The sequence below is a fragment of the Bubalus bubalis genome, chromosome 1 (assembly GCF_019923935.1).
Source record: "Bubalus bubalis isolate 160015118507 breed Murrah chromosome 1, NDDB_SH_1, whole genome shotgun sequence".
Classification (NCBI taxonomy): domain Eukaryota; kingdom Metazoa; phylum Chordata; class Mammalia; order Artiodactyla; family Bovidae; genus Bubalus; species Bubalus bubalis.
In genome coordinates, this window is record NC_059157.1 from 39,345,848 (window position 1) to 39,363,245 (window position 17,398).

Genomic DNA, 17,398 nt, shown 5'->3' on the forward strand with positions numbered 1-17,398 from the left:
AGCTGTGTTTAAATAGAAGTGATCAGACGTCCCTTGTGGCTCAGTGGGAAAGAATCTACCTGCCAATGCAGGTGACAAGGGTTCAATCTCTAGTCCAGGAAGATCCTCTGTGCCATGGAGCAACTAAGCCCCTGTGCCACAACCGCTGACCCCACACGCCACAACCACTGAAGCCTGTGCCCCTAGAGCCTGCGCTCCACAGCAAGAGAAGCCACCGCGATGAGAAGCCCTCGCACCACAACTCGAGTGTTGTTCCCACTTGCTGCAACTAGAGAAAGCCTGCACAAACCAATGGAGACCCAGTGCAACCAAAAGTAAATAAATTTAAAAAACAGAAGTGATGACTAACATCAAAATCTCAACGTTAGGGATGGGCTTTGTATACTATCCATGCTTTTGGTGCAAAAAAAATGATGATAATCTTGGTGAGAAGGAAGACAGCCAGGAAAACATTTTGGTGTGTAATCAATCTGCCAGAGTTGCTTCGAAAATGGGCTTATTTTTCCTGTCAAATCTGATCTTTCCAAATGCTAGGGGAGCAATGAAAAACCTCTGGACATATTTCACATTAAAACAATACATATATGTCTATGTTTTGCTAAAATATTTTCCTCTGGCTGCTTGAATCTTGATGTATTGCCAACTTTTAAAAGATGGTGTTTGGAGTGCAACTCTTTTACAAATAAAAAATAATATCAAGCAAAAAAATCTATACAACTTATAATCACAGCAATAGCCTTGCAATGTTAATTCGAGTGTGGGTAATCCATGTGAATCCCAAGGAAAGAGAAACAGCTCAAGGACCCACACTTGGAAGCGTGTTTGGACCACCGATTAAAATGAGGACATGATGAACGTCCACGCAGTCCTTTCTAGCTTGTAATGGGAACCTTTCCGAGGCTCTTGGACCCACAAATCAAAACTGCTGCCTAATAATGTTCAGACATGAGGGCAATGTCAAACATCCCTGCAAAATATGAGTGCATGAAGCCACCCATGTGAAGCGAGAAAGAACCCTGTCCCTCCCTTGGGAGGCTCGAGTGTCTTGAAACTGTTTTGATAACAGCAGCTGAGCGCACACGGCGAAAGCGGGAAGCGCTGCAGCACGCTGCCAATGGGAGGAGAGATCTCATCCGTCCCATGTTCTTTCTCGTACTAAGACTTCCTTATATTTGAGTGAAATTTCACCAGGCCAATTTCAGTACTTCTGGGTTTCAGTCGAAGGCAATTAAACAGAGGGTATACTAAACAGAAAGATGTATTGGTGCAATAAATTAGAAAATAATTAATCCGTCAACCTCAAGAGATGGGAATTTTTAAAACACAGGTGTCGGTGTGGATCAACCAAACTGCTTCATTCCTAGATCTGGTCTTATGCTGATTTAGGGAAGGGCTTCATTAAATGGGAAATTTTCACACTGTATAATGAATGTTCAGAGTCTTTCTCGCTAAAAATTACTACTAGTCTTTGGAGTGAAAAAGATTCTTTTGTCATGATGCTCCCAGGAGATAAAAATCATCAGTGGTAATCTTCACATCTAGGCTTTTCTTTGAGTAAAAATGATCCCTTCAGCTTCCTTAACTACACGGTAGGTGGTCTCCCTCTCTTTTTTAAGGCCCTGAGAATCTTGGACATTGAAAGGCAGGCTCACATCAGTTTTGGAACATACCACTTTGGCTGTTAAAAGGCAGAAAGTGGGGTGTGGCCTCTGGGTTGAACTACTAGTCTGCTCCAGAGCCCAGAAGTGCCCATGTGAGTGAGACTGGGTACCTGGGTCCGTGGAAAGAGGTGAGCACAGTAGCTGAGACATGGGGTCAACCAATAAGCGTCAGCTAGACTTTAGTTATTAGAGTTACTGTGGTTGTTACTGTCGCTCTTGCTTTTGTTCTGGGGAGTAACTATATGCTTTTAAAATTTAAATAAGAAAAATTTTTTTTACAATGTTGTGTTGGTTTCCTCCATACAACAGTGCAAATCAGTCACGACTGTACCTACATCTCCTCTCTCCACTCCCCTGTTCGACCCCTGCAGTCATCACAGAGCCAGACTGGGCTCCCTGTCCAGCAACTTCTCAGTAGCTACATATTACACTTGATGCTACTCTCTACATTCGTCCCACTCTCTCTCCCCCTCCGTGTGTCCACAAGTCCATTTTCTACATCTGCGTCTCTATTCCTTCCCTGCAAATAGGTTCACCAATAACATTTTTCTAGATTCCATATATATATATATGTATTAATATACTGTATTTATCTTTCTGACTTCCTTTACTATGTATAATAGGCTCTGGGTTCATTCACCTCACTAGAACTGACTGAAATTCTTTCTCTTTAATGGCTGGGAAATATTCCATTATATATATGTACAACTGTCATATTGCCCTTTTCTCTTATAATGTTAATTTCATGCTGTCAAGTGTGAAAGCACAAAACTTGTTGAGAATCAATTAAAAAAAAAATCTAAGACTGAATATTCCTGTTTTTCTCTTCTCTCAAAGATTTCAATTAGTTAGCAACTGGGTCAGTATCATATAGAATTTTACAGCTGCATATATTATATACATAAAAATAAATGATGTACATATACACTATATATATAATATCTATATACACACATGTGTAAATCTGTAATTTCCCCTCTAACATACACTGATATGTATACTTTTACACGTGAGATGTGCACACCTCATACATAGACTTTGTCATCTTAGAAAAGCAGAAAAATAGTGACTTAAAAAGCATTTATATCCTATTGTTTTCAAGCTTACAGAAAGATATGGCCATAAAGTTAAGAAATTTTATTTTTAAAAATTTAGGTCTTTTATGTCTTTTGAAGTTCTTGAGTCTAATTTTAGATTGCAACTTGACTTTCAAATATCGAGCTGTAAACAAGCCTCTCGTGTCTCTTGTTGACTGTAACCACGTTTGACTCGTTAGTTCTAGAGTCAGGGTGGGGGACGATTAAGGGTCCATTTTCCCCTTCCAGTTACTTGATTTAGAACGACAGGAGATAGAACTGCTTCTATTTAGCTCTTAACTACAGAAACCAATGAGAAGATTAAGACTTATTTCTACTAGTTTGTAAATTACTACTTCAGCATATGGACTTAAACCAAACTCCAGCTTGAGTGTATCTTTAATAGTTCCAAACTTCCCAGAATATGTCTTTCTAAATATTATCTTTGTTGGGTGTTAAGAGTAACTAAGACAACTCTTCTGGATGATTTACATAGCTTTAACTTTAACCTCAAAAATTCCACTATTCCCATGGTAGTGGAGGAAGCGGGGGGAATGAGAGGCAGGCAGAAAGAAAGGAGAGGAGAGCGAGACAGAGGGAGAGGGGAGGAGAAATTACAAACTTTTATCCATGAGTTATTTTAGATCATGTATTTAAATTGTAAAATTTAAAAGGCAGGGTGGGGGGGGGAAGGCAAGAATAAACTAAGAAAGACTATAGAGCTTTTGGCACAATGCCTTTAAAAATATAGCTTAATTAATCCTTGAAACATTCCTCTTGACCAAACCGAAACCCTGTTATATGTATGAGGACTCTGTGGTTCCCCCAAGGCCGAGCGGCTTACCTGGAGTTCACAGAAAATGGAGGCACAGCTGTGCACAGCCTGGAGCCCGCAGACCCCTCACACACACCCGGCTGGTCTGCATTTGTATTTAACTGTGCATTTCAACTGCCAAAGACACAGGCATCTATACCATGGCAGTGAATGAGCTTCCCGATGCTCTTGCACACAAGCGAATGTTAAAATGAGCTGGCTCACCCGTGGTCCACAGCAACTCAAGGCAGAAGAACCATCCCGACAGTCACGCGAGATGAACAGACGAGCATATGATTAAGTCTGCCTGATCGGGAAAATGACGAAACCGTGAAAAACCACAGAGAAACTTAACAGGTCTAATGTGTGATGAACTCAGTAATTGGAAGTTGGTGGGGACAGTGGTCTTTATGGAGTGTGGTCCTGAGTTACCCGGAAAACCCACAGGTGTGTCCTTCCTTGTGCTCTAGCTTAAGTGTCTTCTAAAGCCTGTATTTCAAGAAACCACAGTCCAGAACATGCTAGAAACAGTGATGCTTCCTTATACCAAATTTTCATTTTCTGCGTCACAGGAACACAACACACTGAAACCCCCTTGGCCCTACCTGCCCAATGGCAGGCCACCTGCCCACCTCTGAGCTGTGGTTTCACCACCTCCCATGCTGCCGTGGGTGGACTTCCAGGGCTGCCTAAATGGTCTCCCACACATGCTGTTACTGAGCTGCTGGATTTTGAGTGAATATAAAATCACGCTGTTTTTTATTGCTAGTGATGAAAAAAAAAGCAAGATATCCCCATATCAGAGCAAAGTGCACGTCGTCCAAGAGATGTTTTAAAAAGCAGGGAAACGAATTAGGAATACAATGTCTGATCGTTTGACCGATGACTGTCTTTCTGACGCTTGCTCTTTTCTAGCTTGAGAATTACATCCAAGACAACATGAAGAAAGAGATGGTGGAGATACAACAGAATGCAGTGCAGAACCAGACCGCTGTGATGATAGAAATAGGGACCAACCTGCTCAATCAAACCGCAGAGCAGACCCGGAAGTTAACCGATGTTGAAGCCCAAGTAAGTAGGGAAACAGGGAACACAGAGTGGCCCAGACTGACAGACAACTAGCACAAGATCGTTACCTAGTGACACGAGGGAGAGGCAGGGAAAGCTGCAGAAAAGCAGAAGAAAGGATGACTTGATAAGAAGTTAAGAATTTGTGTCTAGATAGAAATTAAAATCAGGAAATACATATTTTTAATACTGACATTAAATTACATTTATTCTACTGAGGACATTCAGACCAGTTTCACATTAATCAGACTTGCTACAAGATAAGTGCTCCTTTGTCTTATTGGTGTTTTCTGGACTCTAGACGAACTTTTCAGTTCTGAGCCCTTGACGTTTTTGTGTACTTGAGGCATGAAGAGTAGAGACAGAGTGCTACAAACTTTGTTCTTAACCCTAACTCTTGAGTTAAGGTGAAACCTAAGTCTCATAGAACTGCCAAAACAATCTGTGGTGTGAGTTTATACAACTTGTGGTGTGAGTTTATAGAGAAAGAAGCAAAGGGAAGAGAAAGAAGCAAAGGGAAGAGTAGGAAGCAGCCGCTGAGGCACAGAGATGGCTTAGCTTTCAGCCCAAAGACCTGAGCTCCATGACTAACCCAATGAACAAATCGGAGTGAGGCATCAGCTTTCCGCAGGCCTCCGAGGTGGTGACTCCGAACGGGAGAGCTGGCCAGTTCCCTGTGAGCTTTAAGGTTCTATGAGCTGTCAATTAATGGTAGGAAAGAAGAATATGAACTATGAAAATATCAGAAGAATAACAATAGAATGACATTCGTCTGGAACCATGCTGGATGGCCCGCCACAGGTGACCCAATAGAAAGAGTCCCGGTGGGCAAACAGTGCTGTTGGGGGACCTGTGGAGAAGCTCCAAGTTCAAGATTCACCACTGGTAAGACGGCCTGCTGGGTTCAGATCCTGACTTCCTTATAGGCTTATGAGGAGTATCTTTCTACCACGAGTTATAAGTAATGCTCAAAAAAAAAAGTAGATTTAACTGAAAACGGTTCCCATGACATATTATTCCTGTATAATCTTATGATTCATATGCTACTTAAGCTAAAGAACCAAGACATGCCCAGCATCAGCCAGGAGGTGATAAGGGAGAAGAGAAACCATAAGCCTTCCAATCGAGGCAGCTCACATTGAGAAGGGCATTGACGTTTTCCCATCGCTGCCCCGAGAACCACTAGACAAGCAGAGAGACAGCAAGGGATGGGCAGGAGAAGACAAGATTCTTAGCTGAGTATAGAATAAGACTGTCTTTGCTTATCAAATATCTCCACAATATCAGAATAGTTTAGGAAAAATACAGATATTTTATACAACGGACCACAAGGTACTCAAAATTCTTAAAGGTAAATTAAATCTAACAAGTTAAGACACAAACATCTAAAAGTAAATGTATAAATATACCCATGGTCAACTATTCAAATAGATTAGTAATATTTGAGTCACAGGCCCACCTTCTGAGAATACAACTGATGAGCAATCAAGCCCTTCAGAAACAGTCCTGTGGCTTCCCTGGTGGCGCAGTGGGTAAGAATCTGCCTGCCAATGCAGGGGCCAAGTTCAATCCCTGGTCAGGGAAGGTAAGATTCCACATGCCCACATGCTGCAGCCACCGGAGACTGCACGCCTGCAGCCTGTGCTCCACCTGCAACAAGAAAAACCACAGCAGGAAGAAGTCCACACAGAGCAACAAGGAGCTGCTCATCTCAACCAGAGAAAGCCATGCACAGCCAAGAAGACCTGAATATAACGCTGCTTATGTTTCAGGTCAGAGTAAGAAAAAAGCATCAGATACAAAGCAATAATGGAAACCTTGGCCGTCCTCTGTAAGTTAGACTCACTAGCATTTAATGAGATTTTGTTGAGTCACATGATTTTTTAAAAAAATCTATTGCAAAACTAAGTAGAAAACAGGAAAATAGGAAGATGGCTGGAAAGCAAATGGCCTCTGATAGCCAACTAAACACAGTAAGATGCTGAGACTAATCAAAGACATTGAGGGACCAAATTATGCATCAACTTACTCGGGTATCTGGTGGGCAGTGACTGTGTGAAGCTGGTTAAATTCAAACACGAAAGGTTCTGATTAGAAGATTCTTCCAGCCTGTCAGCGTGAGAGACTATTAAACCAGACTGGGAGGGAGGGTGGAGGCCTGAGATCTTAGACACAATAAACAACCACGTGACCTGGGTAATTGAGTCACCTGCAGCTGGAGGCCTTCGGAAAAGTGATGGGAAAACATCGCATTGGTCCTGGATCGGTCAGGACCCATCGGTTGCCCCTCCCCTGCTAAACTCTAGAAGCAAAATCAAAGACGAGTTTCCAGTTCCTTCTCTCAATAACCAACGCACATTGTTGGGGCCCACAGAAGATGTACACCTCATCTATATTCCGGGTGTTAGTATCCAATCACACCCTGGGGCTGGCCGGGGTCTTTACTCATGCACAGAGGACTGGTCATGGCAGGAAGGCATCCAGCTTTGAAGACCAGGCTGTCCCTAAACCCATGTGATAGGGCCATGCCAAGGCGTTCATGAATGACACAGACCCTGAGCAAACAATGCTTCTTTCAAGGACCCTCATTCCGGCCAACAATTCTGCCTGACACTTAACACATGACGTCACATCCTGAGTAACCATGACACAGAGGACATGAGTCACCGCACTCTTCCTGCTAAAATGCAGCCAAAGGCGAAAGAATTCATTCTTGAAGTTGTCGGAACACAATGGAACAGCGATACCGCACGTGGTGTGTGTCAGAAAGGCCTGCAGAGCGAGACCCAGCTCCTGCTCCACACTGATGCTCTCGTTTCCTGATGGGCTGACATGACTTTTAAAATAGGAAAAAGAGACATGGAAAAGGAAAGGGGGGGAGACTAAACAAGTGAATACAAATAAGGAAATGCTAGGCTAAAAGTGAGCTGTGCTCTTACAGAATGGAAGTAGGTGGTTCTAAACACTGTCCACTGACACAGAGATGTGGGGGCAACATTTGTCTTGAGGAAAGGAAATGCCTCTTTTCATTTATCAACTATTTCTGATATATTAAATATGACCATTTTATGCTCCTGATTATTCCACTGTGTGAAATGACAAAACACGGCAGAGCAAGAAAATGAACATTATATTATTTGACACAAACACCACTGTCCAGAACTATTAAATCCTTTCCAAAATAACATGGCAGAAAAAAAGTGTTTAGCACACTTTGAAGTATTCCAGCACAACAAACCTTTTCTGAAAATGAAAAATATGTCAAAATAAGATACTTGGGTAAATAAGTAATATTTTATTTATTTTTTCCTACAATTTAGATGACTTTGTATCTAATTTAAAAAAATACTAAGTAGGAATTTTATTTTGTTACATTTAGGTATTAAATCAGACAACAAGACTTGAACTTCAGCTTCTAGAACACTCCCTTTCTACAAACAAATTGGAAAAACAGATTTTGGATCAGACAAGTGAAATAAGCAAACTGCAAGATAAGAACAGGTAATAAAAATATAAAGAGATGTATAATCCAGAACCATACATTTTCTAGATATGAAAGCCTATTTCAAGTGATTATTAACTATAAATAAGCATGGCTTTCAAGATGCCCAATTTCTTACTGTACAGTGCAAGGATCAGCAGTTGATGGGAACGTAGGGAAAGGGTTTGAAGAAAAACACCAAAATGGTTATCACCTTCTAAAATAGTCCTTGACTTTGTTTTTTGTTTTTTTAAACACTCTGGGCCTCTTAAAGATCCTCTTACATGAATCCTCCAAATTTTACCTCAGGATTTTACATCAATCCATGGAAAACTACTACTGAGGCATTTTGATATTAGCAAGTTCTTTGTCTCTGAGAACTTAGTTTATTTCAATGCAAAGTGGTCTACAGCAGGAAAACTACACCTTATTGTAAACCAACACACATTTCATGATGCAACGTTTATTTTTAAAGCATGCTGCTACCACTGCTGCTGCTAAGTCGCTTCAGTCGTGTCCGACTCTGTGCGACCCCATAGATGGCGGCCCACCAGGCTCCCCCATCCCTGGGATTCTCCAGGCAAGAACACTGGAGTGGGGTGCCATTTCCTTCTCCAATGCATGAAAGTGAAAAGTGAAAGTGAAGTCGTTCAGTCGTGTTCGACTCTTAGCGATCCCATGGACTGCAGCCCACCAGGCTCCTCCGCCCACGGGATTTTCCAGGCAAGAGTACTGGAGTGGGTCGCCAATGCCTTCTAAAAACACAAGTTAATATTAAATACAGTTATGTTAATATCTAAAATAAAACGTTAAAAGCGCTAAAAAAAAAAACGGATACAAAAACCAAGATTATGGGTGACCAGTGGGGACTGTTTTCGTAGGCTTACTCAGGTGGGGACGTAGGAGGGTATTCCGTTCACATTCCGGGTATGCGTATTTCCTTGTTTCTAATCAGGACATGCATCACACTGTTACACAACTAAGTAATTCTTCATTCATAGCCAAAAATGATGGCACACTTAACTGTCTTATGATCATTCTTTCCTTTAATTGAGAACTATACTGAAACAATTCTGTTCCGTGGGTAACAGACTGAATTCATTGAAAGTTTTGAAAAGCAAGTCGATTTTTAAAAAAAATTTTTAATTGGGTGAACATTGTTTTACAGTGTTGTATCGGTTTCTGCCATACAATGCCACAAATCAGCCATAATTATACACGGATCACCTCCCTCCCTTCCCGCCAGCCCAGCCCTCTCGGTCATTACGGAGCAGCGGGCTGGGCTCCCTGTGTTATGACGCACAGCAGCTTCTTGCCAGCCACCGAGCTCACGTATGACAGTGCACGCACACGTCAGTGCCACTCTCTCCGTCCGCCCCACTCTCCCCTTTCCCCACTGTGCCCACAGGTCCATTCTCTGAGTCTCCACTCCTTCACTGCAAATAGCTTCATCGATACCAGTTTTTCTAGATATTCCATAAATAAGCATTAATGCACGATACTTTTCTCTTTCGGACTTACTTCCTTCTGTAACAGGCTTGGGGTCACCCACCTCACTAGAACTGATTCAAATTCCGTTCTTTTTTGTGGCTGAATAGTATTTCATTGTATATATGTACCACATCTTTATCCATTCATCTGTACCAAGTAGATTTTTATTCTAAATATTTTAATGTTTCACATTTATCTCTTATGAAAAGTAATATAAAAGTCTGAGGCCAATAATTGAGATATGTTAAGAGCCTCTCTTGTTTCATGTTGTTAAAATGGCCTTAGTTAATGTTCCCCTGCGTGGGCTGCAGTAATGCTGGGACACTCTGGTGCTGGACATGCTTCCCGCCTTAATTCCTGAGTTAGCATGCTATGGCGCTAAAATGATCACTTACACGTGTCAGTTATGTTACCCGGACGACAACTTTATAAATAGTTGTCAAATGGCATTGCCTTTTGTCTAGAAAAGTATGCATCTAATTCTCAATTCAGATACACTGCTTAATATTTTCACTTATCACAATATGCAATTTGTTTTCAGCCTGAATTGCTGTGAAACACAGCCTGAACTGCTGTGAAATGCAATCAACAACTTTCACTACATTTTTTAATCATCCATAATTTGATAAAATTCTTTTGTATGTTAAAGCTTTACAATGTATAAAAGAGTGACTCCAACCACACAGGAAGCTGCTCTGTTTTCTGATAATTCTTGCTTAAATGATCCTTCACATTCCTCCCTCCCCCCTTAATCCTACAGTTTTCCCCTGGTTAACTGACATTTGACCAGTAGTGTGCTTTTCCAATAATTTCAATCCATTTTTCATATGAGTTATTTTTACCATCTGAGTCACCAGGGAAGCCCTTATTTATGAGTTATTTTCAAACATCACAACATTTTCTCCATAAAACCACTCTGCTGAACAAACATCTCTAACAAACTAAAATCCTAAGTCACTTCCAACAGCAGAGCTCCACACCTGAATTGCAAATATCTAACTCAGACTTGTGGCACAGTGGCAAAGAATCCGCCTGCAATGCAGGAGATGCAAGAGACTCAGGTTCAATTCCTGAGTTGGGTAGATCTCCCAGAGAAAGAAATGGCAACCCACTCCAGTATTCTTGTCTGGAAAATTCCATGGACAGAGAAGCCTGGCAGGTACTGTCCATGGGGTTGCAAAGAGTCAGACATGACTAAACAACTGAATGCACACACCTAACTCAGACTGGAGCCACAGCACTGTTTCTGAGTGACCTGCCACAGTGAGGATACCGAAAGACGTAGCTTTTATCAGCGGACTTACAAAAACCATACGTGACGAATCTCTACCTGCAGAAGAATAACCTTTTTAGCAGCTGCAGGAAGCATGTTCTCTTTTGACACAATATGAAATGAAATGGCAATACTATGTTTCTTTTCATCAACAACTTTAAATAAATAATAAGAAAGTCATGTTGATGATTTTATAGCATTCAGTGAGTTTGGCATGGTGTTTTCAGGTACCTTAAAATTTGAGGTTAGCCTAAGATGTGGACTAGCCTAAGATTTCATCATTACAAAAATATGTGACTGTGTTGCACATTTGACAAACCATATTTTAAATTATCTTCAATAGTTCTCTCAAAGTTTGATTGCTTTCTTCATGGAACGTAAAGTATTTAATTTTTTTCCAGTGAAGTCAAAGTACTTAATAGCATCAACATCTTCCTGAAAATAACCATGAGCTGAAGTTGAAAATTACTATACTTTTTTCATCTTATCATTTCTTTCCTTCTAAAAATAAATGATTTAGGGGCTACTTGCACCAGTTCAATTAAATTACAATTACCAATATATGATTCAGTTGTTACTGAAAAGCACTGTCATTTATAATGTCCCCTTCTGAAATACAGGCAATAAAAACACATAAAAGAAACATGATTCCGCCTTGGTATTTCTGCCAACAGGGCTATTTCCCCACATTTCTCAACAGACCGTGAATTACATTAATATCAAGTTACACAGTACCAACATCCAACTTCCATGGTGACGATCGAGCAGATCATCCTGTATCAGGAATCCAAGTGAGATGCTAACGAGCAGAGTATCAGTGACACAGGCGTCCCCACGGCACCACCCCTCCCCCGCCCACCATCCGTCCACACTGACCATGGCATTTGCTGCACTGTGCAAAATTCTTGCTACGAATTTATTCTCATGTCTTATCCCACTTATTTAATTTCCTTTTATTAAAAAAAAAAAGCATAATACAACTCACTAAATCTGAATTGACTGTAGAAGCCAGTAAAGGGGCCAGATGTGCATTTTGCAGAACATGGCTCTGAGATCTGATCTCTGAGACTCTTTTAAGCTTTAAACACAGAGATACATGGTCCTGCTCACAGCCAGTCTGGTCTGGAATGGCCTGATGCTGGGCTTCACTCTTCAGCACCTGCTTGTATTTAATTTTGAGACTCAATCTTTAGGCCAGGTTGTGACTGATCTCTGGATTATACTGGCAGAGATTTGAGAGAAAGAAAAAAATTGACAACTGGACGGTGATAAATTTAAGAGCTGCAACTGAATTTAATAATAAGTAGTATTAATACTGATTATTAATGCTTATAGGTAAGACCTGGAATAGGTAGGTAGGCCCTTAGTTAGCTTAGTAATGTTTCCAAGGTTAAAGTTTCAGAAAATGTTACTGCCCCCCAAAAAGGAATAACAGACTCACAGATTATTTGAACTAGAAGGGGTCTCAGAGATCATCATCTAATCTAAGGCCTTCATTTTAGGTAGAGAGGAGAAGGCAATGGCACCCCACTCCAGTACTCTTGCCTGGAAAATCCCGTAGATGGAGGAGCCTGGTAGGCTCCAGTCCATGGGGTCGCTAAGAGTTGGGCACGACTGAGTGACTTCACTTTCACTTCATGACTGTAGGTGGACTTTCCCACAGATAGAGCAGCACTGGGGGGTCACGTGCAGAGGTGACATTCTCAGCCCGGAGCTCTGACCCCCAGGAGTTCCCAACACCAAGGGCACCTTCTCAATGCCCACGTTCCTCTTGAGAAAAACCATGGTCTTCACAGACAGTGCATGTGGAAATTTCTAGTCATGAACCTTACATTTTCATCAGGGCACTTTCTCCTCATGCCTATATCATATCTATGTCCTCTGTCTGATCTCAGCACGCTTGAGAGCCTCCTCACGGCTCCAGCAACATCTGATTACTTTAAAACTCCTGTGACATCTTACCAGAGGGCCCTGCAGAAGCAGAAATTACATAAATATAAACGACTGTATAAGGATTATGAAACTGATTAGATGTTTACCAAGCTCATGGCTTTGATGGTGATCAGAAAACCCTTCACTAACTAACAATTATTTCCCTTTACAAGTTTCCTGGAAAAGAAAGTTCTAGATATGGAAGACAAGCACATAGTTCAACTTCGGTCAATCAAAGAAGAGAAAGATCAGCTCCAGGTGTTAGTATCCAAGCAAAATTCCATCATTGAAGAACTAGAAAAACAACTGGTGACGGCCACGGTGAATAATTCAGTTCTCCAAAAGCAGCAACATGATCTGATGGAGACAGTTAATAATTTACTGACTCTGATGTCAACATCAAACCGTAAGTAAAGTTTACACGTAAGTTTTTCCTCCGTTTTGTCATTAGTCGGTGAAACTTCAAAAATTCATTGAAAAAAACAGAAAACCTTTCATTTTCCAAGAAAGGCACTATTTCTCTTACATATTTCTTATGAATACTTTATAGGGTCTCAATATGGAACCAATTAAAAAGAAGGAGAAAGAGGGGAAGGGGAATATATATTTATACTAATTAAATATTAATGAGGCAAACCACCTCAAACAACCTTTTGTTCCTGGGCTCGGAGAGCCTTCTTTTAGTTAGTTCCATTGCTAACATAGGTGTATAGGGCTGGCCAAGTTACTAAACCACTTGCTTAGTTGCTCAGTCGTGTCCAACTCCTTACGACCCCATGGATTGCAGCCTGCCAGACACCTCTGTTCATGGAGAGTCTCCAGGCAAAAAATATTGGAGTGGGTTGCCATTTCCTTCTTTATAAAGCAAAGTGGACTTTTTTTTATTTTTTAGGAGAGAAAAACAATACTAGGCCCATAGGGTTGTTGTGAAGGTTAAATGAGACAATGCTTACATAAGACCGGTATCCAAGAAACGCCAGGGTCCTGCTCTCACCACACCCGTAACGGCATCTCTCCTTCCTTATTCCTGTTTTATCCTTCAACTTCTGTATTAGAGGGAAGCAGGGATATATCTTCCGTCATTAACTAGAGAGATGATACCCAACCTGTGCGGTATTTTAAGACTGCTTTTTCTCAAACACTGGGTCTAGGTCTTACTATGGCCTGTTGCATAGAGCCCTTCCAAATGTATTTGTTCGACACAGATGCACTTTACATGTGATTCATGTAGAGATATTTCTTCATTTCCGTAAGAAGTATGTTCTCACATTTCCCTTGAGTCATACAGTCATGCCCACTTCAGTAAGAGAGACCTTTAAAAAAGGTTTCTACTTAAACCAGGAAGCAGACAAACAAGCATGACCTGTGCTACGTGGTGGGTCTGCAGGGCATGCCTTCCAATGAGAGTCACACTCCTTTGTAATTTTGAAAAATTCTGCATTTTTTCACATGTGTAGAAAAGGAAAAGACAGTCACCTGATGCCTGGTGGGACCAGGACAGTGTGAGGTGCTAGTTTTGATGAGCCAAAGTAGAGGAAAACCACACAGCTCAGATCCTGGCAGAAACAAGCAGCAGGGAGACAGGGCCGCAGGACGAGCTTGGTTTGCCCGCGCACCTCGGCCGGTGGGTGGACGGAGCCCCTGCCCGAGCGGACTGCCCGCCCGACCTGGTCCAGAGCCTGGGGCGCTGGTCACTCTCTAGAAGGAAGATAAACACATACCTGCAAGAACAGACGCAGACAAACACTTTTTTTTTTTTAATGTGGCAAAAAAAAAGAAAAAAAAAGATTGGGAAGTCTGTTGAGAGTGAAACAAAAAATTTGAAAGAATTTCATAGTCCTAGATGTTTTACACTTTTAAGGAAGAATTTCAAAGATACAGATAAATAAATTTTAGGTTCCTCTTTAACACACGGTGGACTACAGTCCATGGGATGGCAGAGTCAGACACGATTGAGCGACTAACACTTTCATTATACTTTAAGACAAGCTACTATGAGATGGCTGCTAAAAATCCAAAGAATACTGAAGTTTTCACCCAGTGGTCTAAAGAAATATCACTATCTAATAGCTGGCCTCAGATGCACAAGAAGAAAACAATCCACAGCACAGCCTAACTGAACAATCCACAGCACAGCCTAACTGAACAATCCACAGCACAGCCTAACTGAACAATCCACAGCGCAGCCTAACTGAACAATCCACAGCACAGCCTAACTGGCGAGCTGGCTGTGGGAGCAGCCACTGCAGAGCCAGTGCTATTTTTAGGTATGCTCTTTATTCTTCTGTAATCACTTTATCTGATTCTACTCAAGATGAAAGATTTTTTCACAAGTAATAGTGTACAAAGGGTGATTGCAAAGTACTTGCATTACATACAGTTGATGGGAAGAAAAAGGAAGTATGGATTATTGGTAATGACTTTTGAGAATTAATACCAAACAGGCTGAAAGAGGAACTTTATCAGAAAGGCTTAAGAAACTAGCATCTCACAATAACAATTCAAATGTGATATAATTACAAATAAGTGCATCTCAAAATAATCAGTTTTTATCTTTTCACAAACTCCTCTTAAAAGCTTTCCTATTTTTGAAAAACAGCCTCATACTCCTTGCTTGCCAAGGACGAACAAATCATCTTCAGAGACTGCGGGGAGGCATTCAAATCGGGACTGACCACCAGCGGCGTCTACACATTGACGTTCCCTAACTCCACGGAGGAGATCAAGGTAAGGCACTGCTTCTCGTTTTCAGCCTCCTGGCTTGAAGCAGGTGGTTTCAGGAGCAGAACATCTGCATACATAGTTCTCACACCATGACAGCGGCATGCAGAGCAAAGCAAGAAACACCGGCCATGAGTAACTCGGGGCCCGCCGCGGGGCACACAGCACTGACGATGCTGATGGATGATGCAGAAGGAGCTATCTCATTCTGCGAGTCCACCTCCTGTATAAGACAATCTGCTCGTGTTCCCCTTGCATTGGGCTTGGTCATGCCTCCTGTCAGTTGTTTGTCTTGAAGTGTCAGACTCTCTTTGTTAGTCATAAAGAAAATGTTTTCCAAAATCTGAGAGTTTGAATAACCATAGTTTATGCGGCAGTCATTATTTCATGTAACAATGGTTGGTATTTCATTCAAAAAAAAAAAAGCTCATTCAGTTTGCAACTAAAAGTCCCATTTTCTCTCTTTGAGATAGCCACAGGCACTTTGATGTGCAGAAGTGATGAATACCCACTTCCATGTCATCAAACGGAATAGAAAAAACAGACACGTAGCAGTAGAGGCTTAATAAAACTGATCATTTTTACTGCTTTGTCAGGGACATCCGGAAGTGACACTGGCTTTTCTCCTCCGGTTGCAAGTGTGTGACTGAGGAGCACGGTGAGGGTGTCGGCTGTTAGTTCATTCTAGGGGGCTGGCAGTTTCACCTGCTAGTCCTTTGGTACCATCTGTGCAAACACCATCACAGCCCTGAAGGCTGTGCACTTGCTGCAGAGGGGCTTAGGGACCCTGGGGTGGGCTGTTCTTATCCCCTCTGATGGGCTTTTCTTCCCAAGTATGTGCATAAGTGAACCAAGAACCAGAACTTACCATAAGGAGAAGCCGGTGTACAGTTTAACTCAGTGTTCTTGGTTATGCTGGATTTTTCAGGAGCATGGCTCCTGAATTTGCTGCAGGAGACGTTAAGCTTTAGATGGGGGTGGGTGGGGGTGGGAGTGGGGGAGACACTTCCCCAGGGAATATTTCAATGTGGCTTCTATAAGGTAAAACAGCCTTACACAAGAATCAGTGTGAAGCACTATATAACTGTGAGATGACTGTATTTGTTAAATGCCTATAAATATGTTTACTACTAACTGTAAAAGCAGCTACAAATTGAATGAACAGAAACACTTACGGAAAAGGCACTCAATGCTGCATCAAAATGAAAATGTTAGAGGTTCCTGAAAGTACTAGCCTTTTGAACTCAGGATTATCCTCAGTATTTAACATGGTGATAGAGAAAAACACTTTATAAAAAATACAAACATTAAGGTTATAAAGACATGGAATTTGAAACAGTAACATATGCTTGATTATGAACGGAAAAGATAAACAGTCGATTTACCTTGAATAATACTTTCCAAAGAAATCTAATTTATTCATGGTGTTCTAAGTCAACTTTGAAAGCCAGTTAATGTCCTACACCCTAGAATCAGTACATTAGGGGGAGGAAAAAAAACCCCAAACCTGAACAGTCTGTTGCCGATGAAAAAGTGATGAGCAGACTCTGTACCAAGCCTTTGAGTCCCCTTTGCTCTCTGGTTTTCAGGCCAACTTCTTTTACACTATTGTCTGTCACCAGCTGTTGGTCTGCCCTTGGTCTGGAGGCAGGGGGACGGCGGGACAGGAGTGACAGGAGGAGGAAGGGGATGGGGAATGAAGTGGAATGACCCTGGACAGACCAGAGGGACCAGCGCCGCCCTCCTGTGGCGTAACGCTTCCTGCCTCACTGCGTGCCCCTGCCCCAGTGGCTCTACCAGCCCAACAGCCTCGGTGCTGGAAGAGGATGATATATGGCCCTGGGGTGATGGAGTCTCAGACCATGGCTGGAAGCGTTAGCA

General features: G+C 41.8%; 2 protein-coding genes across 11 annotated transcripts in view; one reads left to right on the forward strand and one right to left on the reverse strand.

Moving 5' to 3' along the window:
• The window catches only part of MCPH1 (microcephalin 1), a 238,398-nt gene that overhangs the window by 99,338 nt on the left and 121,662 nt on the right, over positions 1 to 17,398 (reverse strand). For 6 of the 10 annotated variants that reach the window (XM_044938943.1, XM_044938937.1, XM_044938965.1 and 3 more), the window contains 2 exons: positions 14,273 to 14,494; positions 12,134 to 13,842 (listed from right to left, as the gene is read on the reverse strand). The exons of 3 other annotated variants lie outside the window; for them this stretch is intronic. In XM_044938943.1, the coding sequence (XP_044794878.1) occupies positions 13,678 to 13,842; positions 14,273 to 14,494 (387 nt within the window). In that variant the 3' untranslated portion in view covers positions 12,134 to 13,677. Of the gene's footprint in view, positions 1 to 12,133; positions 13,843 to 14,272; positions 14,495 to 17,398 lie in introns of those variants that run through there. One more of the 10 variants, XM_044938946.1, reaches the window with a different exon arrangement.
• Positions 1 to 17,398, forward strand: part of ANGPT2 (angiopoietin 2) — a 59,523-nt gene that overhangs the window by 25,927 nt on the left and 16,198 nt on the right. Inside the window, exons 2-5 of the mRNA XM_006050684.3 lie at positions 4,467 to 4,622; positions 7,999 to 8,120; positions 12,970 to 13,202; positions 15,396 to 15,523. Coding sequence (XP_006050746.1) covers positions 4,467 to 4,622; positions 7,999 to 8,120; positions 12,970 to 13,202; positions 15,396 to 15,523 — 639 coding nt within the window. The remainder of the gene's footprint in view (positions 1 to 4,466; positions 4,623 to 7,998; positions 8,121 to 12,969; positions 13,203 to 15,395; positions 15,524 to 17,398) is intronic.